Source organism: Haliotis asinina, chromosome 7 (assembly GCF_037392515.1).
Source record: "Haliotis asinina isolate JCU_RB_2024 chromosome 7, JCU_Hal_asi_v2, whole genome shotgun sequence".
NCBI lineage: Eukaryota > Metazoa > Mollusca > Gastropoda > Lepetellida > Haliotidae > Haliotis > Haliotis asinina.
This window is the reverse complement of record NC_090286.1, coordinates 59,563,008-59,590,580: the sequence shown is the minus strand read 5'-3', so window position 1 is coordinate 59,590,580 and position 27,573 is coordinate 59,563,008. Positions and strand designations below refer to the sequence as shown.

The window sequence follows — 27,573 nt, the reverse complement described above, 5'->3', positions numbered from 1 at the left end:
AGAATTTTAATCTGGGAGTAAATATGATACCTTTCACACATAATGAACACAGAAGACAGAAGAGACTAACATTAAATGTGCCTAGTGAAGATATAACAAGGCAGACTGTTCCCATAAGGAAACTAATGAGTTAAGATTTATCAAGATTTACACTGATTATTGCAATTAGTTTGATGTCAAATCTGACCAATGACAAGAGCTACTGGTCTAGACACAAGTCATAACCATGGACATAAGCAACGTTTTACGTCAAAGCTGCCACTGGCCATCACTAGCTCTCTAGAAGATGCTAATTCTGACTAGTAACATAAAATCAGCAAAACAGAAACATAAGCGATCTAAAGAGTGGAGGCTCAGATCCAAAACGAAACCTTAACCATAACAATGTCCACACTTCACTGCCACAAGGCAATGACTGCCAAGAAGCCCTATGAAATAATTAACTCCCTTTGTAAATTGCCAGACGATAATCCTGGGTCCTGAGGGTATGGTCAGTGCCGTAGACAATGCTACAAGAACAATCGACACTAATGACAGCCAACTTGGCTATCGAGTTAATCGCAGAGCCAACCGTTACAGATGTGAAAGGGCTTGTGGTCATCCAAGATGTGCTACCTTGCGGGGTGAAATGAGATGACAACAACTATACCTTTGAGGGACGCTGTCCTCAAACAGGCCTCCTCTAAGATGTAGCAATTTAGAATCATAATAGTCGGATCGATACTAACGACATATAATCTGTCAGACGTCAATACAATTCCACAATGTTGCCAGGGCAATAAGTAGAGCGATTTGATAAAAATGTCTTCATGTAAACAGATTTAATTAAATTTGCAGGATTTAACTGTATATATTTGTACCATAAATAGGAGGCTAATTTAAATGTCTAAATGAGATGTACTCTCAAAAAGAGACTCTTCACCAGTATGACTCGCCCTGTCAAGCAATGGCTTTTGATTAAGTACATACAGTCAAAGTAGACCAGATGGAAAATGAATTGGCATGGTACAAAATCTCATTTCCTTCATGTTTCCGAGACAGAAACCAGGATTTTATTGTATCAGGATAATCATAATTTCCCCAAATTGTAGCATTCTAACAAATCTAACTGACCAATTCTTCTCATTTCATCAAATAAGGGACTAATCCATCACTACAATATTTCCACTCTGAAATAGAAGCTGTGCACACTATTAATCATGGAAGCCTTGTTTGCAAGCATCTGGCCTCAAATGACACGTTGGCTGTCTGTCAATTACTCTGATCTCCTCCCGACAGCCTCCGACTCATGCTAACACAATAAAGGCCCTCTCCAAAAGGCTTACACGCTATTCACAGATACACCATTGTACACGGCAAGTCAGTTGCAGATAGCTTCTTAATCTCGTCCCTCTCACAAGAAAAGATTCTTTCTTCATCGCTGTATCGACTCCAGACTACTGTCCTGCACAGGAGTGGGAAAATCCACTTTTTCCATTTAAACCTCTTTCCTGTGGGGACACTTGCTGTGAACTAGCGCTGCCATCTATCAACACCTTCATTGAGAATTGCAGAAAAAGCGGTCATTTTACTGGCATCATTAGCAGCAAAGTACAGGTGGATTGGCCTCAATCTATGGCCAAGCTCTTCAATCCTTGTTAACTCCTTCCAAAAAATTGCCTAGCATTTTCCAATTCTAAAGCTGCAAAATTCGTCAATGTCATTTTCTTAGACGGAATCAACAATACAATGTTCATCAATGCAAACAAGTGAATGAAGAAAAATATGTAATGTCTTCAAGGAATGAGTACCTGTCATTCAGCGTTCCCAGTCCGAATGTGTATTCAGATCTTGAATTACTTAGGATACATTTAATTTTGTAAAAACATGAGATTTAGGCCTTAAACACTGATCAAAACATTTGGTAATTAAAGAATTGGGCTGTGTCCTATAGAAGCCATCTTGAAGTCATGGATGACTTATACATCATAATCACCTGCTTGTTTTAAGAAAAAAGCCATAACAATTTCACATGAAGCAGATGACTTCCTTCAGCCACTAGATCTAAAATTCCATATAGGCAGGTTCGTGTACAGAAGAAATAGACCTAATCGGAAGAAATCAAGGTCCACACACAGTCTGGCCTACCTACTACCGCCATCTTGTATAGCTGGAACAGTACATACACCTCAACTACCTCACTCGGCCATTTTGTACACCATATTCAAGTCTCCCTTTTGACCCTAAAATACCTCAATCTGCTACACTGTCAGTCAGTCAGTTAATGAATTTAGAATAAAAGTATTCCTTAACACAAAATCCTATTTCTCTAACAAAATTGTTTATTCTGTCCAACATTCCATAAAGTGAGTGACTGAATGAGTTCAGCTTTACTTTAGGGCACACCGGGCACCACACCACCCTGCTCCATAAAGTGGGGGGTTGAATCATCTAAACTTGCTAAGAGTTGCAAGAAAAAACAATACCAGAGAGGTGTTGCTACAGGGGTGTCAGCCACCATGCACATACTGTACATATATTCTCTGGAGTCTGTAGATTCCACAAGAGCTCCAGGAGGAGGACCTTGAGGAAACAATTTCTTGGCTGAGTGGATGTCTGAGTGATATCAGTACTGCCATCTTTAGGGCATGCAGAGCCCTGATAACAACCTCATACAACATTAACACAACATAGATAAGTCTCTTATTGCCTTTGCCCAACTAGGGTCTTTATTGCCTGGATGACAGACCATGTTGCCAACTCAAGGAAACATACTTTGGCACTTTACATAAGAAACACAAACAAATTAATTTACAAACATTTTATGGCATTTTAGAGAAATTAAAAGAATGCTTTGAAAAGCAGCAATTTCATCATCTCTGTGTACTATGATACATGAAGAATATACAGCAGGATACATATAATATCATGAAATCAGAGGCAATGCATAACTCAACTAAATACCACATTAATATCACATGTAATTGTTGCAAAATACCATATAATGTCAAATGAGATTGTTGAACAATACCATATAATGTCGAAGGTGATAGCACTACAATACAAGATTAATGGCAAGTGTGATTGCACCACAATGCTACGTTAATGCCCACAAGATTGGAACAGGGGCCAGCACTTAAGGATCAAGCACCATAAAGGATTTGATTTGTGCCTTGATCTTTCAATGAATTCAAGGTCATGTTCGGGCACTATGGCCAAAGATATTGATAAATGCTAATCGCCTATTCCGCATCTTTGATGTCGCAGCAGATTGATTCTGCGTCAAGTGCGAGATGACTATCTTTCTTTCATCATTTCTCAACTTCAATTTATAGTTGTCTGTTCCTGCATATCTCATGTTGTCCCAACTGCAGTTGAGAACACACTTCTTACCCCTGTCCTGTTTGAGGTGATCATACAGGCTACTGCACAGATGTCTTTTTAAATTAATTATGTCATGCCATGAAATCCTCTGTGGCAAGATTGCAGCTTGTACAAAGACAAACCTGGGAATATTGAGCAGCCAGATTATTAACACAAAGATTTACGACGCACGTTTCTTAACCTGAACAAAGTTCTTAAAATTACTGATTGACCATTAAACTGATGTGAACCAAGAATATTTGTTTCTTGTTAGTAACATGACGCCTCATTCAGCAATATTCCAGCAATATGGCGACAGTCTGTAAATAACTGCGTCTGGACCAGACAATCTGGTGATGGATATTGTGACCAATGATCCACTCGGTCAAGATACGACAACATGCAGTCAAACATGCCACCATGCCGAACCACTACAACTACCATAGCCTGTTGGGGACTCATTCAAAAGCAGAATCCCATCAAGAGACATTGTCTTCTGTGTATCTCTAACCGTTAACAAACCAGTCCAAAAGAATAGCTAAATGGTAGAAGACTAACCATGAATAATAACAATACATCTTAATTCCATGTTAACTTATAACTACTTTCCCAATTAATGCATACAATGTGCAATACAAATCTAATAATGGTGTATAAAAAATCTGTGTTGAAACTGTTCCACTCAAATGACACAATTACCTATTTTCTGTCTGACTTACAATCAGTACTCCCCAAGGTACAACCTGCAGCAGGAGGTGATCCTCCTCCCAATCATTGGTCATCATGTTTTTGAGCTGCCAGTCAAGTGCACAATTGGAAACGCTAGTGATGATTACAAGTTAAAAGCTAAGAACAGCCCCTCACATTCCAACTGACAGACACGTATGAAACAAAGATTCCATGGACAACTGTCACTAAATCTAACAGACTATTATATACCAATTAAGGTGACCAAAAAACACACACAGTTAACAGCTGCCACTGCCTTCAGAATGCTGAACCCTATCTATTTCACTCTTGCACAGATAAAGAGTTGTCCATAAAGCATGGATACATTAGTATGTTTTGTTTTATGCCGCACTCAGCAACATTCATGGCAGGGATACATGAGCTCCATGGGAGAAAGATCCACAGTGATGCAAGTCAAGAACGTTCACGTCAGAAACCACCATCTGTGGCACGAACATAATAATCAGACCAAAGGAAGGACACTGTGCACATTATCTTCTGTCACCTTAGACTAGCCCAGCAAGAGACCTCTTTCATCACTTATATTGAATTCTGCTTAAAGATGTCTTCTTCCTCTACAGCTTCCCCTTCCCCAACATAAGAGGACGGTTGTGCCAGTGTCCATCCTTTGTCACAATACCAATCTCGTCTTACCTGATTTTTCTGTTTGAGCAGTAGGACTTTGCTCATCTCTCCAAACGGTAATCCGAGCTGTACGATGTCGGTTTCTGCAACATCATTGGGCAGACTGCGGATGTGGATGACCCTGGAAGGGGCATTTGTGTTGTTGGTCTGGTCCAGCTTCACCTGAAAACAAAAATGGACACATAAGAACAAATAGGAATTAACTTAATACATAGTTTTCAGACACAGATGAAACTATGGAGCTTAATGTTATAACTAATATATTTGTGTGAAAAACATTCATGACCCACCGAGTCCTTTTGATTTTTCATTCTAAGGCAATCTCACTATCTGAAACATGAGGTAAATATGAAGAAATTGTCTGCTTTTCAGTGTGTATGAAATACACAGTAGCTCATAAAACAATGTTACAACTACACAACTGTAGCCATTCACCTATTGTATATTGGCATTTTTGCATTTTAAGAAGCTGCTAACATAAACAATAACAATGTGATTATTTTTCAGCCTAATAATGTCACAATCATATAACAGACGCAAAACCTTCAATCAATGAACCGCCATCCATCTTCCCAAGATCCACAGTTATTTAAACTAGCTGCCATCTTCTTCTACTTTCTATCTTATTTATGTGACAAGAGCAAATTTTCTCCACAGATATCAAGGATATATGACGGGCAGCATCAAAAGCATGATTACCCCATTTGTATTACTTCGTTCAAAGCTCAGCGTGTGTGTAACGGAGCCTTCAAAGACAAGAGAATCTGTAGATAAACAAGTGATCATTATGTTGATCACGGAACAAAGACAGATTGCGATTATCATCTCTATACAGAAACAGATGCAGAAGCACTGGCCGCATACAGAGACACTAATGGGTTATGGTGTCGCCTACAATCACTGTCAGTAAATGGAATTACGTGGCTGCCGTACTGAAAACATCAACGCAGATCAACACTGTAATGAAATTATAACGATCAAGACTGCAACTTTGAACTTGGTCAACTGATGAAATGTCACCTTCATCGGAGGATATTGGGAGGGATGAAAAAGACAGAATAAGAATCGAACTGATTAAATACAGCTCCCATAAATCTCTAAGAAAGTCACTGAATTCTCTTTTCCAGCTTTTAATCTTCTTGTCCCTTATTCTATATCTTATCAACTCCCAACAATGTTTAGCCTTCACAAGATTCATGAAAGACTACATGTGGTAAGGTATCCGTGAATCCAAATAAAGTCATGTGTCATGAATTGTTCATGTTGGTGATGTGACTGATTGGATTAAGAAAATCGCTTCTGGATTTTATATGCTCCAATAAAGAGAACTCCATGAATTATTTAAATATTCCTGTAGACAAGATGAGCAGTATATCCTGTGAAAGCAAGTTAATTCTATGAAGAATCATTTAGTGCAGTACCCATCAGAGTATGTGTTGGCTGCATGCTGTAGCGAGTCTCTGATTTCACACAGTCTTCTGGATGTTTTTCAAAATTGCTTTTATTCTGGTTGCATATTGATTTAGGAAAAAGCGCAAAGAGACAGAAACAAAAACAATTGTAACAGTGAGGAGAGAAGTTCCTAAATAAGCAACATTTCAAAAGCACTGATGTACTTTTGCAACTTCATGGCATGAACTTCCATTCGCACCTTTCCACTTCAACAAACAGAATGCTAAAACACATGATACTGTTTGGATGAAAATTAAGTTTATCTGACTGAAATCCAATTTATACTCTGCCTTATCCGGTGACAAGACAGTTGGCGTCGAACATAGCAACTATATTGTGCAATGACACCATCGCCCACTGCCGAAGTAAAAGCTTGATCAAATAGCGGACTTCTTTCCTGTCATATCAAAGCTCTCAGAAGCCACCAAGTAAAGCAGGAGTGTGTTTTTATCATGTGATGAGATTTTGCCCCAAGAGAACAATTTGAAAGAAGTGTTACAGCAGAATACGGAAAGGAAGCTTCACAACAAAGCGTTGGGTAAATCTAAGCATGGGTAATTGAGTCTTAGAGTTAATCAGGGCAGCTGTTTCCCCTATTTACTAAACCATTCCTTAGGGGCAAGTTAGTTAGAAGCAAACAACATTAGGCGTAGGAAAAATTATTAATAAAGTATGGCAAAAAGTGTGAAATCACATCAGTATGAATGTGTGAGGTGTGACTGGGACATAACAGATGAATATTATACACATTCTGATACGGTCTCATATTACACGTCTGGAATGCAGGCTTTAAATCTGTATGTAGACTGGTTTGTCAATTACACACACCAGAAACTTCCAGCTATTTCTCATGTTGTTGATTCTTCTGACATCTATAAATTCTTGTTCAACAACAGCAAAAGAGCAAGAAACAATTGGAAACACCTTTTTAAGACTTACAGATAAACTTCATAGAAAACGATCTGCTCAGACATGAAAAAGACACCTAACTCCTATTTCTTAGAATCACTCACTGGACAAAATGTGCTTACTGGAATAAAGAGTGACATTCACTGAAACAAGAAAAATGTGTATGGACATATTTGCTGAACTGTGTGTAGATCTGATTGTTGCTGCAGTAGTTCCCCAGTTATGTTACTGTGTGATATACAGACAAACTGCAGGAGTGACCAGCGAGTTTTACAGCTGGAATGTCAGGATTACATCTTCAGTATAGCTTGATAGCAATCATGTTGATACACAGCCGGTGCTGATCACAGGGGAAATATACCCTTCCTCAGGTCTGTGTGGAATGTCAGACTGTTGAACAGATGCCACTACACCTGGTGGCCATCGTAAAATGAGTGAGGGAAGTCCAACAGTGTCTTGCGTCCATTGTACAATGAGTGAGGGAAATCCATCTGTCTTGCGGCCATCGTACAATGAGTGTCAGAAGTCCAACAGTGTCTTGCGTTCATCGTACAATGAGTGAGGGAAATCCAACTGTGTCTTGCGGTTATCGTACAAAGAGTGAGGGAAATCAAATCCAACTGTGACTTGCAGCCACTGTACAATGAGTTAACCGTACAATGAGTTAGGGAAATCCAACTCTGATTTCTGAGACCATGCAGCCTGCACAATATGACTGCAGTCCACATGCAGATGTGTCTGGATCAAGCCAGATCATGCATTGGTGAGGTATGTTTTGTGCTGAATTTGACAAAAACAAGACTTCTGTCACAACTGAAAACATCAAAAAGATGTTTGATCTCACCACCACATTTGGCCCTGACACAGATTTCTCTTCCAGCTGGCTATCCAAGAGACTCGAGAGACTGAGATTTCGAAGTCCACTCAGGTTGTAAGAGAACAGTGTTCTCCAGAATTGGGTTGCGTTTTAACTCTTCTCAAACCAAACTACCTGAAACCAAAGTATGTTTTTGTATCACTGTGAAATTAACACTGTATAAACCTTCACAGCACCATGCAGTACAGAGGCGCCATCACCTATCTCAAGGGACTACATCCAATTACCAACCATTAGATACACTCGCCAACCAGCTTGAATTAAACATTCTAGTGTCCTACTTCTTTCAGAGACAGCAGTGAATCAATAACAAGTCATAGAAATACTGGACTGACAAGCCCACCAAAAACATAAATACAGGGTCAATGAGATGCTATCATCCCCACTGAATACAATGATCATGATTCTGAATCCCATGGAGGGTGAATCCAATGGGACATCACAGGGGTGTCAGGATGAAATTATAGCAATGCTAGTTGTATTAATCCCTGCCAAGAGGTGTCCCAGCAGACAGAGGGTCCAGATTGAATGACAATGCATCACATCCCGCACTAATAATAACACAGTCTTTGGCACCAATACCACTCTGACCAATCATGCTCCTCCTTGAGGAGCATCATTACCTTATGACTGAACAAACCAAACTTAATACACACTCCAACAGAAAACCAACAGAGCTGGCAAGAGAGATAAAGACATTCAACCACATATTTCTGTAAAATCAGTACTGAGACTTGTTAACGATAACAGACAGCATTGTACCATGTTAACACTCAAGTGACTGTGGTTAGTTCATGTAAATATGAAATTAGCAATCTTCTAACACTGTAGAAAGTTTTAAAGTAAGGGAGTCACGACTGTGTTAGCAAGTCAATCACAATGTTTATGTCTTGGCGCTAAACATATGGAATGTCGGGTGATTTTAAAGAAATGTATCTTATGGTCAAAACTGTGATATCTCTCATAGCTGTACATATGGTTAGACAGTCTTTGTACAAGACCCTTTTGTGGTAAAGGGCATCTCTGTATATATGCATAAAAGACAAAGAAATCAGTGCCAGGATGTATTTGGTATATCAATTATTGCTTTGTGTAGGACATATCACCTAGCAACAGAAAACTCCAGCAAGCGGAATTCTATCACACAGTAACCCAAACCATGCTGAATAGTTCTTGATCAGGACAAGGCATTCATGTTGTGCTAATGAATAATATCTCTGACACTGAAATATTACTGCTGGGTAGCTTTCATCTCTCTTGTCACCACGCAAACCTTTGGGGATCCACAAAGCTTTCACCAAACGAGGCTGTCTCTTTCATTCCCAATCAGACTGGTGAGGTTTGTCTGGCTTGCTAGCTGGCTTTCCAGCTATTGTCCCAACAAGAAATGGAAACCATAGATACAGGTAGAAGGGTTGTGGTAAACAAGCACAATTTCACACAGCCACTTTCACATAAATACCCATCTAACAACAAATCAAATGTTTGCCAGGCCATAGACCAAAAGTATTCACTCGGGCATGAAACTGTCATAGGACTTGCAAGGTATATATGTACTCCTTAACATCATAAATATCATTGTGGACGGAAAGTAGCATCTGACCCCACACTAATACCACAATAAAGGTTTTTCCAGCTACTTTCCCCACAACCAGTTCCAATCTGAAATCAATATATCTGTTGAATGTTCTCATAATACATCCTCAGGCTGCAATGTTTCAAAACAGACGCAAACAGTTTTATTTTCATGTCAACATATTAACAGCATATATTGCAACAAAAATATGATTTTCCCCCATTTATCTCCCTCAATAATGACAAATTCCTAAGTTCATACATAACATGGCGGGACAGGAGGAAGCTTGAGTCAACAAGCTCTTGGAGTAAGGCATATAAACAGACCCAGCTTGTAAACCACTGCACGACATGCACTGGGAATACAACAAACCATCTGTGAGCCTGGTTTGTCTTACTGCAAAACACATACTGCAAGCAGCTCAAACATACTTACGTTAAGTGACTGAGATAATCTTCAACGTCACAAACATTTAACAAACATCACAGGATGTCAGCCTCACAAAGGAATATACCATATTTCTTCTGTTCAAATACAGACATTTTTTCTCCACTAAACAAAATGGATAATTACTTAATCATGAAACATACTTCCAGTTTCCATCAAGCTCAGATATTCATATTTACTAAGTTTCAGTCAATGACACAATAGCTGTCCTACATCAGAAGAGAGTCTGCAGTGGAAACAACAACCTTCTAGTGTCTATTACATATTTTTTTGTCTTTTCCCTAAAATTCAATTTAGGAGGTTTGAGATTTTTTTAATTTAAAAAAACAAACAAAACAAAACAATTTCCAGATACGTGTCAGAGTTACAATTGAATGAAAACCTTGCACATCTTAACAAGGGAGATACTGTATGATACTTTTTTCAGTTAGGAAATAGATTGTTTTAAGCATTTCTCCCTATTTGTTATGAAGAGCAGTAAAACACATGGAGTGTATTTTTATTTCACCTTGTTTCAAAACAGCCAGCTACAACAGTTTTTGCTTATAAAGATGATTTCATTTCTTTCATCGGTTTAATAAACCAAATAAAAGAAAAAAAACAAGGTCTTAAAACAATCTCACCCTCCTACTCTGTTGCAGATCTCAAAGCTGATGCATAATAATTTGCAAACCCAACTTTCATAGGGAGAATGTGGAAATATACACAGTCTGAACCTACAATACAGCACAACCATACAGAACAAGTTCTAGAGTATCGCTGCTGACATTTACAAACAATTCATGACCCAAACTTTTTGACATTTTCCGATGGTAAAAGCTGTTGACAATATTAATTCTTTCAACTTCAATTGCTGCTAATTTTGGAATCAATTATTCTCTGCTATGACATCCCAAGGCATGGGGCTGTTGCCTAGCAACAGCTTCTAGGTTAGGTGACAAAGGACCCAGAGCCCAGCAGATACTGGTTGCTAATGTGCCTAAATGGTTCACACCAAACAGGCCCACATTAAGAATTGATGATCTTAGACCACCTCATAAATGCCATCAATACCAAGTATACATGCTTCTGGCTCATTATGAATTCTTCACAAACATCACAGACAAATGTCAATGCTTTCAGAAGATAGATTTTAAAAACATTTTAGATGAACAAACTAGCAGAATTCTCCATCCCCTCATTAGGTTTCCTAGCTATCCTATCTTCATATATTTCAAAGGTGCAAAATAGCACCTTCAATGAATGCCCCATTCACTTCCAATCTGCATTCTGACATTGATGTCATGACAACAGGAATCATTAGCCTTTTATAGCTGTTTAACTCGCAGCTGGACAGTGAGAAAAGGAAGGAGCAGACACTTAGACAAATTGTAGATACTGTTACAATTTGTTTTGTGAGAACCAACAAAGCTGTAATGGCTGCACACACAGTTCATAGTCTCATATCGTCTGTATATGTCAAGTAGTTACACACTAGCAATGAGAGAAGCAAGTGACAGAATACAATATATGTATGTCTGGAGTTACCAGTGAGCTCTCGGCATGGCGCAAGATGCCTTCTCAATGTTTCACAAACACCCAAACATACTGGAAACATTGTTAATCCATTGTGCAAATATCAACCTTTCACTAAAATAGGATTATCATACATGTAAAAATATTATTCCAGAAAGTGTCGGATTCCAAAGTGCCTTCTGGATATACCTACACTGAACTGGACGCAGCAAAGGTCAAATGACTGTTATAGACACTCGATGTCCCAGAGGAACACCAGATTAATGAAATTTTCTTCATTGCTGTTACAGAACCAACAATACTGCTGCCACCAATGAATCTGGGAATTATAAGTCATTACAATCCTGTATCAGCAAATGTCAAATTGCTATAATATCTGAAGCTGACATTTTGAAATTCAAATGACTGGTTTCCGTTTGCACGGGCCTCTCTTCAAGGCATCCAGTTAACATGCATGGTAGAGGCACTTAATGGCAGCCTTGATACCAGGCCTACTGTGGAGCTCCCTCAATTACAAGGCATGCAAAGCAATTGCACTGCAGTCACTCTGCAAGTAGGTACCATCTAGTCCAAAAATACAGCCCTCCCTTGATGGCACCAAGTGCACGTGTCGATTCTACAGCTTGCCACCATACTAATGGCTTTGGTCATAGCTGGAGGACATGACAAGCTTAGCTCACCTAGCAAGAACTAAGTAATAATCTACTCAAAAGCAATCAGTCGCAAGTGACACCTAAGTACCACTCACCAACTGAATGTTTTTGTAGGATGGAAGATCTTGGTACCAGTCACCACTCAACTGTTAGCTGCAGCATATCGAATATGTGTTCAGTAACTAAGTGCGGTGACTAAGTGAGATCTAAGTACAAGTCAAATGTTGCTGCAGCATGTCAGACCCACATACAAATCACAACTTGAATGTTGTAGAAGGGAACTCTAATGGTCCTGGTAATGGTCCTGGGATTTGACAATTAAACTGGTTGTTGGACAGCAGAAGAGAAAAAAGCTGAAGAATGAACCTCACATATATCAGCTTGTCTTGTGGCATACACCGCCTGCTGAAAGTATGGCAGCTTTTGTGATATTCTGTTAACTTCCTGTCAGTTGTTTTATCTCCAAGCTATCAAACTTCGTCATAAAGAAAATCCACTCCTGATATTCTATGAATTGCTTTCCACTCCAACAGTGGATGTCTCCTACACAGAAACAGGGCTTAATGCCCACAACACAAAAACAGTAATCACCGAAATATCCAATTTCTTTAGTGTTTAGAAGCAACGAGTGACATAGGAGCTGCAGTGCTGGTAGCATGTGCTGAGAACATTTGCAGGCATCAGTTCCAACAACAATGAACCCAATTATCAGCATTTCCCAACATTTCCACTGCAGGCATGCACCCATATGTATGTATGGGTGCACGTACATATCTAGATACTGTATGCCACTGTTGAATATGGAGATTTAAGTTGAATGGCTTTGTGAATTCAACAAAGATTCATCCTGCACCAGTGTGCAGATGTACATTATGTTGTTGTCGAAGGTGCAGATTTACATGTCCAGATAAAAATCTTGCCGTCTGCACACTTGGAAGAAATCTGTAATTTTCTCTGCAAAAGCTGAATCCTCCAGAGACTGAACGATAAATCCGACAAGCTTAGCTGCAAACTGTGGTCTCCTGAAAGCTACTGATTGGTAGCTAAAAACAAAAATCCTCTGGACCCATGGTTGAATCATGGCTGCGCTGACCATCAGGAATACAGAGTGGATAGAGGTCACTTTTTTATTTCTGTTGACACTTCAAGGAATTCTGGTCTGTTTCCCAAATATCAACATCCAATCAAACAACCTTAATTAAATCAATTAAGCTATTCCAACCATAGTACTGCCTTAAGTGAGACACATATAAGTCCTATTTGGGAAAGCAAGTACGTTTTTCCTGAGTGAAGTCCTGCAGGAGAGAGTTAGCAACTACGTTTTTCCTGAGTGAAGTCCTGCAGGAGAGAGTTAGCAACTACATTTTTCCTGAGTGAAGTCCTGCAGGAGAGAGTTAGCAAGTCAGTCCTATCTGAGATCAACAACTACATCCTACTTGAGGGGCGAACGTTAAAGACCTACCTGAGATGGCCAACAAGTCCTCCTCAAACGTGTTAAAAACAAAGTCCTACCTAAGAGGGCCAACATGTAAGTTCTACTTGTGGGGAGACAATATATACAACCTACCTTCTTGGCATCATTACTGATGTCAGAATTGTGAGCATGTTGAGGGCTCATCCCTGTGCCGTTCGTCACCATCGGGCTGTGCGACATCAGTTCTTCTGATCCTCTCTGCAACACAACAAACAATAGAGGAATAACAACCAATTATCCAAAATATAATGAACAGAAAAAAATTTAGTTATAGTTTCAAAATAAAATCATCATCATAAAAAAATGTTTTCCTCTGTAAAACAAGTAAGCAGGTACAGTTCAATAAAAACCCAGCTAAAAACTGTAGCTGCAGCAGCTACTGGTGATAATGTGCTGTTTTCTCCAAGTACCTGCTGCTGCTGCTATACAGTTATAGTGGACACTGAGATGGTCTAATGGCAATGCTGTGACAACAGCATCATACAGTCATGTAAAACAATATTCAGTAATAAGTAGATACAAGCTACTGTCTCCTCGGCCATCTCACTTAATGCAATCAGGCAAAATGTCAGACAACAAACCATGTATTCTGCAGCAATATGGTTTGTAACAACATCAATTAAATCAGACGTTACTTCCCTTGCAACCAAGAGACATATTAAACAAAAGCAAGTTAAATATTTCAGCATCTTTCATAGCTAAAAGGAATGGTCTGCCTTGTCTTTCACAGAGCACAAAAGTACTATGATTTCTATGTAGATAACATCATTAATTGTTTATGAGCAATGGGAAATATTGAAACTGTTATCACATGATGGCACACCACATACTCCTACTAGGTCAGCTGACACAGTGTCCCCATGGCAATGACCACTGATGATATCCATCACATCCCGACACCTCAAACATTCTTCATATTTTGACAAATATTTGTCCAGCAACAAGACAACAATAATCACCTGACTAAAACAAAAACAGGATATTTTCGCAACCATCTATAATTCAGATTTAGGGAAACCTTCCCTGGCTATGCTATTCCAATATAAGATATTTTATGAAGAACATGCTCTCCTTGTTTCTCTCGGTCTGGTTGTTAAGGGCAACAGTTGTTTGGCATATCTCCCCCATCTACTTCTAACCTTTTGAGAATAATGTACAGCTTACAATCTGCTTCAATAATTCATGGCTGCTTACACCATTAAACACTTTACAACCAGATGACTACAAGCCAAATAAAACCCCACTACAGCAAGGTCTTGATCAGATCACTCTCAGTACGCATCATAAAATCCATCAGTCAGATAGGATTCTATTAAGTTTTCATCATGCTACCAACATTCGCATAAAGAACACCCAGACAAAAGGTTGTTTTTCTCCAATAATCTATGGAACATTAATGGTCCTGTGACATAATACAGCAGAAAGGATATGATTATTTTATTAACCATACACGGTATTGATAGCATCACTTTCTTCATCCGAAATGGATTTAGACTTACTGCACAAGAATATTCCACTGAATCAAGACTGACTGAGAATGGCCAGCCTTGTCAGGGGTTTGCATGTGAAGCCTGACACCAGGTTCTATTCCCATGTGAACAGTGATGTCAAGTGTTGGTGCTCACTTGCCAAGGATATTGGTAAAAAAAACTTAATAGCAGATTCACTCACTTACCCCATTTTTCATACAGTAAATAGTTTCCTATCATAAATCCCCAAGCTGTGGAAATGGTATAAACCTGATAAACTGTATTTTCTTCATGGATGAGGAAATTGTTCAACAATCTTGTCAAAATACCTCAATGACAGAGCACTATCAAAATCATGTTCTGTAAACAGCCATTACAATACCATAAGGAACCCTACACCAGGAATAAGCCCCAGGCCTTTTCTCCCTTGACATGTTTGTGTGGAGTTTCTTTGCTCAGTTTCTTCATCGAGCACATTTCATTCAATGCATAGCTTGCAACAAAGCCAATTGAGCATGAGAATACTCTTGGCGATAGATGTCTGTATCTGTTCCATTACAATATCATAGATGCTATTAGTGTATATTTCACATAACAGTTTTGACATTAATCTTATATTCTCTTACAATCTCCTTGAAGTCAACATTGTATACTTCTCAATACTTATGCATATACATGCCCAGTATGTATGTCACCATAATACCCGACATGGAAAGCCCAACAGTATATGTCACCATATTCCTCTAACATGGAAAGCCCCACAGCATATACATCACCATATTCCTCAGACATGGAAAGCCCTATAGCATATACGTCACCATACTCCTCAAACATGGAAAGCCCTATATCATATAAGTCACCACATTCCTCTGACATGGAAAGCCCTATAGTTTATATGTCACCATATTCCTCTGACATGGAAAGCCCTATTGTGTATATGTCACCATATTCCTCTGACATGGAAAGCCCTATAGCATACACACAACTCCAGAACAGCTTTTGACCATGAGGGTATGATATCCATACATATGAAACTAAGTGGGTATTACAATTTTCAAGTGGATATTTATACATTTAAATACCCATCATGTTTTCAAAATCCTGGTATTCATTTCAAGTAAGTATAACAGGTGCGACATTTTTTATTCAAAAACATTTGATTATAAAATAAGACAAAATCCTCCCAACAATGCTTAATGATACTGATAGTTAATACAGCCTTATCCGCTTATGCTGTGAGAAATAATATGTGCCTTAGTCTACATCAGTTTTGGTATATAGCAAGATACCAAGATGAATATTTGATGATATAACAGCCCACACAAACAGTTATTTGGGGTTGGGTTCTTTGTTACAAAAGCTTCCCACCGTCTTGTTTCACTTTCAAACCCAGAATAGCTAATGTTATGAGTTCAATTAAAATATCACTGGCAATTGATTGATGTGATTGTGAGACACAATACTTGCCTATTAATACATCTAGTAGTCCTCTAATGAAGTATTTTGCTGCTGCAAGCATGAAAAGTACATATTTTACTTTGAGCGTATTGAAGCTTTCCGCTACGCTTGCTCACCATTATCGATTAGTTTACAAAAGGAAAACAACTATTTGATTGGTCGCTTTTAATAGATGAGCCACGATTGGGATTTTATATATGTTGCACATTTTATTTGCATTTAGAATTAATAAGCCTTTAAATCACAAATATCTGGAGATAGAAAAAATTTATGTTTGATAGGCTTGAAATGGTATGATATGCAACATGATGTTGATGTACTGGAGAAATATGAATAGTTATTTTGATAAAGCATAAACGTAAATATTAAGCGTTTTTTATAAGCTGGACTTTATTTTTTTTTTTTCATTTTTCAACTTTTCTATTGCATAATTTATGCAAATATGTCGCTTATCTGGAGCTCTGGCATACGTGACACTATATTCCACCGACATGGAAAGCTCTATAGCACACAAGTCACCATACTCCCCTGGCACGGAAGGGCCTATAATATACATATCATCATATTCCTCTGACATGGAAAGTCCTATAATATACAGGGCACCACATTCACCTGACATGGAAAGCACTATAGTATACAAGTCACCATACTCCCCCGACATTGAAAGTCCTATAGTATACATGTCACCATATTCACCCGACATGAAAAGCCTATGTACATATGACCAGAATCTTCCTTCTCTGCTATAATCACCAGAACTGATCAGATTGCACTGTGCATGGCATGACACGACCACGTGAGAGAAGACAAATTCAATGTCAACCCATTTCACTGTGATGTTCCACACATTCCTTTGTTCATCAGTTGTCAGGATGTTGGTATTTTGAACTTCAGTGTCTAATATGTAGATCAGTCGTATGCACCTCCACTGTTCAAAATGCCTCAGCAGAATACAGCATATATACGGAACAAAGGATATAGCGCTAATGTTCAAGAGGCCTCAGCAGAATACAGCATATATACAGAACAAAGGATATAGCCCTAATGTTCAGAACAAAGAACAAACCGCATGTAGAAATCAGACCAAACAATATGCAAATTTATTTCAGCTTCAACACTTGCAACGAAACAAGGATGTAATTATCAGTTTCCACAGCAGAAGAAGAGAGGGAAACTAGGTGCCCAACTAGGGTCATATCATATGCAAGTAGATGACTATAAACAATGGCTGGGGACAGGCACTGCTTCCTGTCGATCATATCAGTGAGGAACAGCTTGCTCCCTCCTCCCCCTTCATCTCCGCTACAGGACATAAACAGCAAATCCTATGGGGGGATCATTACTCATGAACGCATCCCTCCCTATGCAGTGACCCGGATCGCTAGAGGAGAACAAGACCGAAATATGGATTGTTGAGGAATACAACACCTCAGCCCATCACAGAGTGATGCATGAATTATCTTTACTATCGTGTGATTATTCCAGAACTTGCAACAGATGTTCTGGACATCCTAGTTTGAATTCCTACTGCTATAGATAACAGATGTTGCAGTCATATCTCCTTGTCTTCACACATTTAATGCACCAAACATTTTTCCTGCACTATTCTCCAATATTTCAGAAGGTACTTTCCTAAAACCCCAAAACTACTTTTTTACATTATTGCACTTATTTTCCAACATTTCAGAAGGTACTTTCCTAAAAACAAAAATCACTTTCGCTGATTGATTTTGATTTGAATACAAGCATGTAAGCATATACGATGATTACATGTTTGGTAAAAAATTTAGTAAATGTACAATAGGACCATGAGTGGGAAGTCAATCAGAACAACAAATTCAGAAATCACAGTGAAAAAATGATGAGAAAACACATACTCGTCACTAAATTACCAAACATTACACAGAATTCAATCCATCATACGTTACTCTTCCACAAACATGGCAGTAGTTGAAGGCACTGTAGGAAACATATTCAGCCTTCACATTAACAGGTAATGGTTCCATAATGGATGTAAAAAATGAAAATATGTTCTGGACTGAACAGAATAGAGTCATTATATACCTCATTTGCTAACAGCTCTCACCGCCAACACATCAAAACATTGCACACATCAGGTGCTGCTCACTGATAAAACAAAGTGATTGTCGCAATTTTTTCACAAAGAATGCAACAAGCAGACGATCAAAACTATGATGAACATTATCATCCAGCTCATTGTGATTAAACTGCCACGACTGTATTCTACATTCTTTGTGCAGATTAATCTATACGTCCCGTATGGCAAAACCAGGATAGTAATCACATTTGTCATCAAAATGGCCATGGCCGTAACAGAGAGTAAAAAGTTTATATGGCTACAGAAAACACTAGTACTAGCATGATATGTCCCACCTTGACGGTATATATGACAGGCTGTCCTGGGGGGTAGTACATGTATTCTGGCGGCACCGTTGGGGCAGGGTGTGGAGGCACAACTGTATACATTGTAGCTATTGTGGAGCTGTGATGCTATAGTGCAAGCTGTGACTCTTCTCTACCACTGCGCTGTACGGAGAACTGAGTTGGTTGTAAGCCCCACCCACAAGGACCAATAAGTGCCAGACTATCAGGAAGGATGTTATGACAAATACTTACATAGACACAGTACTGTGACTCACTGTTGAAGATACAGCCAAATTAAAATTCCAGCAAGATCTGATGAAGCCACTTATTTCGGGATTTGTTAGATACTGCCTATTGCAGGCTGGTACTTATGGCTTGGCGTCCTGGGAAGTATTATATCCATTATGAACAATTTATCTTGCCTATGTGTGCAATCAGTGCTTCAATATTCGATCAGGCACTGTCTGTCAATGGGCTAAATACAAGGCGGAGTATATATGAGGAGGTATTGGCACATCTGAGCATCCGTTGACAACATACTACCTGACTGTGAAAAGGATACTTATTCTATGGGTGCTCCTTAGGGTTTCTGATCTCTGATAAATATTTTTGACAAAACTTAAGTGTTGAAAACATTTTGACAAAAATCAAAAACTTTATGTTTTCAGTTAAGAATACTTTTTGGTGCAAACAGTTAGTTGCACAATGGTGTAACAGTCTGAAACTGTGTTTTAATAAACACATCCTACATACTTGACGGTTTCAAGAGGCCAAGGCAGCAAATACATAATGTAAGATGCTAGTATTAGTCTTACCCCTTTTGCGGCACCCCCAGGGGAAACAGGGGTTGTCCCATTGCTCATTATATACAACTGGCAGGGGACAGAGGGGTCTACTGAGCACTAATGAATCTATTTCTGTGCTACCAGACCATGTGAAGTCATTGTACCAGCATCCCATGTCAGCCTTTGTCTGACCCCAAGAACATATATCATTACAATAATTATTTCAAGAGCAGTCATCAAAGTTAATTTTGGTTTAAATGAGTCTTGATTTCTTGATTAATGTGATTGACACCTATATCTCAAGTATTCACTGATAATGAAATCTATTCTAGACAATATGTATGATTGATAGCTTTGTGTTTGACTGACACGTGTGTGATGTGACCGAATGAATGGGGTTTCTGCACTCAGCCGGCAGCAACAGTGCACAGCTTCACCACAGCTACACTACACCTACTAATGATCAATCATGCTTTTTAAAAACGGACTTAAGCGTGCAAATCTAAGGCAGGTATTATTCACAATGGAGCAGTGACATTTCCTCTAAACAGTTTACCATCCGTAATTTTTGTGGACGGGATGACACAAAATTTGTTGATATTTCTAACCATATTTTATCTAACTATTGGAAAATAGTTAGAAGTAATTCACATACCACAGAGTTCAAGGGCATTCAGCTATTTTTATTTATCTACTTATCAGTCACAAACAATTGTGGCGTTGGAGAGGTTTCATGACAAGATGGAGGCCTGAAGACCTGTTCAGTGAAGTAATGTCTACAGAGTTACGTAAAAGCTTCCATGACACATAAATAACATATGCCTGAGAAGATGGCTTCAACAACAAAACAAGGAGTTTGATGTTCATCTAAAACCCCTGAATGTCAGATCTGCCACCTCCCTACTGAGCAGAGCCCATGAATCTACAATGAATCTACAATGAATCTACAGGGTGTTTGACGTAACACCGCCATGGATGGATTGCATAAACCACCACCTATTGTGCAGGTTCAATTACCCCTGAATCAACAGGCTCTTACCCTACACTTAAAGAACACATGTGAACCTCGCAGTGCAACACCGCAGGTCTCCATGTCAGTTTGATGTGACAGGTCTCAAACAACTGAAGCTAGCTTTCATAAATCAGCTTAGAAAAAAAATTAAACATATCATCAAATATTGTAAAACTATGAAACTACGATTTTTTTCCAAGAGATCACTTTCCTCTGAGATACTTGTTTTTGATGTCTTTTCTTACTGCTCGTGATTCTTGCAAATGATGAAGTTTTGTGGCCTTTCAAAAGATGAAACAGCTTTTGCATCAAAACTAAGAATCCAGTGTGATGACAAGGAACACACCACAATATCATGTTACTTCCAATCAGATTCTCTACATAGCCCTTTTGACATTCTGGAACAATATTCCGACAAATTAGCTGTGATATGGGCACTTTTGGTTCATTATTCATATTTACAACTCCCTTGTGCCATAAACATAAATGCCAGAAAAGGAATTCACATTCCTAGTGTAAGGAGAGTTATATTGTAAAATGAGCTGCAATTATGTCTGATGGCCTTTCCACAGGAATTAATACCATCATATACAATTATCATAATATGCAGATCTGACACCCTAGCAGGGACCAAAATAGACGATAATGGTGGTCCATATCCACACTATCTCTACCCCTTTGGTGCAACAAGTTGCTGCCAATGACAATCATAAATCTGTTTGGTTTTTTTCAAGAATACTATCTCTGTTAGAGTATTATATATTTTGGTATTTCACACTGAGCTGCTTAGAGAATTGTCTCCCGGGTATGAAAGGATGGAACAATTAAGACATCCACATTTATCATTCGGTGTGAGTCGTATCTAAAGGCACTCTGACAGGTCGACAAATGACTATCCACAGTCTCCATAGATCATGATAAACATTGAAATCTGAATACTATTTTAAAAGAATCTATTCTTGATCATTACTGAAGCCCTGTTTGGACACAGATTTCATTTATTCACTTGTGAACTGACAACAAACAAATTCAGCAGTTCAGCAATACAGAAGATCTCCTCTGGTAGACTGAATAACGTATCAGCTTCCAAATACTTGTACAGCATCGTCAATCAGTCAGACCAGTCCCTCCACATGTGACTTTCCTTACTGGAAAGAACAATTACATCCATCACATCCAATCAATTACAGGTTTGTCCTGAATGATATCACAGATCAATATTGTTTTACCGGACTAAGTTAGTTAATCTAGGTTCATGTCCTGTTGATGTCACTAATCGCAGATACACATTCACTGTTTAATCTGAACAGCTCCAACAATTATGAGACAGACTTGATACATGGCTCCTTGTATCGCAATCAGGTGCACTAGACATGGACTGTGTTTCGAGCAAAGTGACTTGACTTTGATTTCAGATAAATATATGTCATTGTTCTATCTACTCATTAAATAAAACTGCTATTAGAATAATATATGTCACTGTTTTATCAATTCATTAGTTTTATGAAATCATTCCAGTCTGACATGAAATATTTCAGAGATGCTATGAATGTAGTTGCATATATTATGTAATTGGGTGTTCTTTTAACTTCTTTTGAGTAGGACCCATGAAGGTCCAGGGAAAATAGGCCTTCAGTAACCCATGCTTGCCATATAAGGTGACTATGCTTGTCTTAAGAGACAAGTAACAGGATTGGGTAGTCAGGTTTGCTGACTTGGTTGACATGTCATCAGTTCCCAATTGTGCAGATCGATGCTCATGCTGTTGATCACTGGATTGTCTGGTCCAGTTTCGATTATTTACTGACTGCTGCAGTACAGGTGCAATACTGCTGAGTGCGGCGTAAAACTAAACTCATTCACTATTTTGAGTAGCTGTTCACCTGACACAAGGTCTCAGATGCAGATCAACGACAAGTCCATGTAATCACCCCTCACCACACTCAATGAATGTGGTCACAGAACTCTTCAGTAGATCATCAAGTAACAAGTGACAACAAGAACAGTGTGTTAATGTTTGTAACTAGATGTATGAGCAGATTCCTGTAGAACACATTATTAACAGAATGGCAGACAGGCCTCCAACAGAACTTGCTTAAACATTCATGGCTTTCCTTCCACATGAAGTCAACGTTTGTTATTGTCCCAAAGTAACTTCTCATTCTAAGCTAAACGACCAGAAGAAAGGTCAAGTGAAGGTCATTAGTGAGAATGTTGATGGTTCAGCACTACCTGAGGCCGCTACCACTGTGGCTGCTGCCTCGTCCATCAAGTGATGTAGTACACAGCCCTCTACACAGCACTAGTATATTAGCCAGGGTACAAGTCACTCATCAAGCTTCCTTCACACAACTATCAGCAGACAACTAAGTTTATCTTTCAACAAACGAGTATGCAGATAACCACCACACTATCTTCAAGTGTTTAACAGAGTCATGGACCATGTCTCAGTCAACTTAAGAAAACAAAGGAGATGACCAAGAAATATAGTTTTAAACCTATACTATTATTTTAAACAGGTAAGTAGTCCACATTCAGACTATTATTTTAAACAGGTAAGTTGGCCACACTCAGTCTCATCACAATCAAAACCTATCCTTGAATGTTTTAGTTGTTAATTTCTCATGATACAGGAAAGGTTACATTTTCTACACCAGTCATTCAAGTTAAACTGGGAGTTAAAATTGAGAATTTCCCCCGCACTGCCAACATTTTTTTAATACTAAAGCTTCAGTGAAAAGGGGAAAATCCTTTCAGCTATGTCTGTTGAAACCAATTCAACTTCAATGAATGCTAGACAGAGGTGAAGTACCTGGTTTATTGACACGAATAATAATGGAGTAACTGACAATTGCCGTATTAGTGTGGGGGTGTCGGCGGAGCACACCACTTGTGCTACAGAATTTTATTTCAATCATCAACTTTGCAGACTTGGTGGTCGACAAAACTTAGAAAATTCAAATCTTGGTGGACAGAGTAAAAGAAAAGATTATATATTGTCCATCACATTTTTATCAGATGATGCAGTATGAAAAAGACCTAACTGTTTTGCATAACTTTGAACCCACCAGATCAAGAACTGATGGCAATATCTGTTTATGAGGATGTATCGTCAACATGATGTCAAAGATGGACACAGTGTTGCATATATATTCATCACCTGACTGTCAGGTTATCCTTGTCCATCTCTCACATACAATCAGTCACCACAGCTGACATCTACACGATTCACTAAATCGGTGCATGTGAGGCCACCCACAAGAAGACATTGGCGGTAAATACAGCACATACGCGCCCATGATTAAACCAACACTACACAATGTACACATTCCCTCAAACAAAGACTTAAAGCCAATACAATCACTGTGATTACCTCCCTCAAACCTTGCTAATCCCCTAATCCTCTTAGCTCAAGATGAATCCTTGCACATTCAACAACTGGACACCAAGTCGGAGCTTGCAAGATGCAACAACCTCTACTTGGCAGGGAACTGCGAATATTCCTTGTGGGACCACAGTGTAACAATCCAACCTGTAACTACAGTGTTACAATTCTTCATGCAACCAGGGTGATACAATTCCACCTGTAACCACTTTGATACAATTCCACCTATAACTACAGTGTTGCAATACCACCTTTAACCACTTTGATACAGTGTTTAATTCCAGTGTTGAAATTCTACATGTTACCTGAATTAAACAGTATCGCGTATACTAACAGTGTTACAATTTCACCTGTAACAATACCATGTGTAACAAGATTCTTGAGAGGCATTTAGAAGTTGGTATTGGCCTTTAACATGTGTAAACAAGGGTGCTTCTTTCTTGTGTGGCATGGTATATCTTCCGGAATCTGTAACAGGTGTTTCAATTGTACAGCCGCATACCTGACCCATTGTGGGAGTTAAGGAATACAGAAAATTATGTGTCCCCAAACTACTTTAGCATTAAACTATCAGTAAAAGAAATGCATAACATCATCAAATAGACTTACAAAATGCTATAATATGACCTGAAATCCATGCACCTTTCTTGAAAGCTCTTTTCAGCAATTACTGTGAGCAAGCCAGTACCTAGTATGGACAATGGCAAAATGAAAATGTTAATTTTTCAAGAACCCGTGACATTCGAAACAGGTTGAATAGATGGTCACTGATATATGCATCAATATGTATCTACAAGGTGTGCATTATTAACTAGGTCAAAGACACTTATTGATTTTAAACTGGTATGAGACTATCAAGAAACCATCCCCAGGGAGCTGGACCTGGGACAGTATCATCACAACAGGAGGCCTGCCACTGAAACCATAGAAACCCAGCCGCGCCACCAATCTAACTCATAACAGCAACAAAGCAAATTGACACTGCAAACATAATTTCCAATGATGTATAGAATTTGTGATTACAGGAAAAAGTACAATTTATGCAGACACACAGCTGAACTCATCTACCTGTATGCACAGAGCCAAATACACTACGTGGGAAATTGACAACCATTACTTGTACGTTTAACATTATGTCCTGTCAATAAATCAAGAATATCCCATGTGTTGAATATGGGCGGGACATATGCAGATGCACTCCAGAGAAATCAAAGGACATATGGGTGTGTCCCTCTCTAACGACAGGTGTCACTCAGACAGGTGTGATGGTCACATTCCTGGAATCACTACAAAACATATCATACTTTCATTACAATATACATTTATATGATAGCTTACAACTTAACATTAAATGATGACAAGCCCTGAACCTTTAACAGTCAATCTGACAAAGATTGGAATGTGTGTACATGTGTTCTCATGTGTAGGTGTTGTAAACTGAGAGAAAGCAGTCAAGCCTATCTCATGACTCAAACACAGTGAAGATACTTTCATCTGGATGGGTCGTCAGAGGTATGCAAGGCCTACAGACATAGGTGAATAACCAAGTGACATAGAGGTCCTTGGAGCAAGCGAGTGAGTGAGTCTCACTCAACAAACTGTATTTACACTCAACTATGAGTGAATCCTGTCTGTATTTACCTACAATGTGCACCTATACCCAGTCACTCCACAACACATGTTCATAAATCACTAATTCAAGTCAATTAAGCATGAACACAAAGTAGAACTGGGACTCTTACATAATATGCATCAAGTAGTTTCAAAGCACAGCTTTACAACTGAGATCCTCATGTCACGTTGGGTCCAACCACTTGTGGACTGTCAAAAGGTGCTCCATGCTCATGGTTCACCGATTTAAGCCAGCGCATGTCGTACTTATGTTACAGTTGGATGTCAGCACTTACCTCTAATAGCAGCAAGCAGATAGATGGCGGAGGCACAGACAAGCAGAGAGAGAGACGGAGAGACGGAAGGAGGGGAGGACAGATCCAAGTGAAGCAATTCTAGCCAGGAATGAGACGGGCCTCAACCGACCCAGTCAGCGACAGGATCCACCACTTCTATTGGCTTAATTCACCAAGGTGTGTTCTCCTTTCATTATAACGGGGCCATTCAAGCGTTCAGACCTTGGGCCACAAAAAGCAAGAGCTTGCTAAGGGCAACGGAGAGCAGCAGAAATATGTTACGCTGGTTGCTATTATTGCACACAGTCGTTTTTAACGACAAACCAAGTTACCAATAACAGTGGTTGGACAATCTATAGCCCACAATGCACTGTTGGTCCATTGATTTGACAACACATCCTGTACGTTACAGCCATTCTCATCTCAGTGTCTGCCATTGGTTTGCCTGGCTGGTTCACTGTCAGGCTGGCTGGCCGACCAGTTCTGCACAATCACAGAGTTCTGCTGTGACAGCAGTCCCAACCATAGAAGCAACTCGCCACTCAACTAGTCAGGAAGCCCTGAACCAGCTCTTGGTGCGGTCGTGCAGGCTTTCCAGTGCCATCACACTCTCATAAAAAATTAATATAAACATCAAACGCAGAATTACTACCTTACCAGTGGCATCAAAACCATTTCCATTTCTACTTGGCCGACAGTCACCAGCAGTTACCATTTGCATCTCAGTTTACACGAGCATAAATTCTTAATGATCCCTTACAATGGAACTTACTCTCTGCACCACCAATGAAAGGCTGACAAACATGGCCCTCTAATCCTGGCTTTGCAGTGGACACCAAACAAACTTAAACCATATTATTTATATTACACTTGCAAGTTACACGGAGACAGTCTTCAAAATAAAAGTAGAAATGCCATTCACGAGTAAAAGAATTCAGTTCTATGTTGCCATGGAAAAGAAGCACGAAGAATAAATATTTTAGTGTTCTGGTGAAACGATAGGACAAGTTTTAAGAAGAAGAAGAATTTAACACAAATTAAACAAATATCACAAAATGTAATAACTTGGTTCAAAGGACATCTGGTCTGATAATCTATTTTTACATTGAATATTTTGAATGTTTTAATGTAAAAAACACTGATGGAAAAAGACAAATTCCTTGGGATATATCTACAAAAACCTAACAGTTTTCTATTGATATTCCACAAAGGAAACCATGCAGCACAACACATGAAAAATCACTATCCATTCTGAAATGTGAATACTCTGATTACTGAACCAAATTATAAAAAGAGAAAAAAAAAAAAAAAAAAAAATCACTGGGTCCGGAATGCAGTCCAACTTGTAGTGACAACACAAAAAGTCAATATATATGTTGGCCCAGCAACAGACGCAATGAGCCGTAGATATTTGATGCAAACAAACAAAGCTTTCAAAAGAATACTAGGGAAAACACTGTAATTGTATGTTACCATGGCAATCAATATCAACAACACCCAATATCAATGCCCCATGGATACACAAACATCCTGCTAAAAGCTTTTAGCTGAGC

General features: G+C 38.9%; 1 protein-coding gene across 19 annotated transcripts in view; it reads right to left on the bottom strand.

The window, feature by feature from the left end:
• Nucleotides 1–27,573, bottom strand: part of LOC137290516 (polypyrimidine tract-binding protein 1-like) — a 126,233-nt gene that overhangs the window by 18,822 nt on the left and 79,838 nt on the right. For 14 of the 19 annotated variants that reach the window (XM_067821517.1, XM_067821512.1, XM_067821511.1 and 11 more), the window contains 2 exons: nucleotides 13,713–13,817; nucleotides 4,726–4,878 (listed from right to left, as the gene is read on the bottom strand). In XM_067821517.1, coding sequence (XP_067677618.1) covers nucleotides 4,726–4,878; nucleotides 13,713–13,799 — 240 coding nt within the window. In that variant the 5' untranslated portion in view covers nucleotides 13,800–13,817. Of the gene's footprint in view, nucleotides 1–4,725; nucleotides 4,879–13,712; nucleotides 13,818–18,940; nucleotides 19,107–19,183; nucleotides 19,250–26,020; nucleotides 26,338–27,573 lie in introns of those variants that run through there. The other 5 variants (XM_067821505.1, XM_067821508.1, XM_067821516.1 and 2 more) reach the window with 4 other exon arrangements.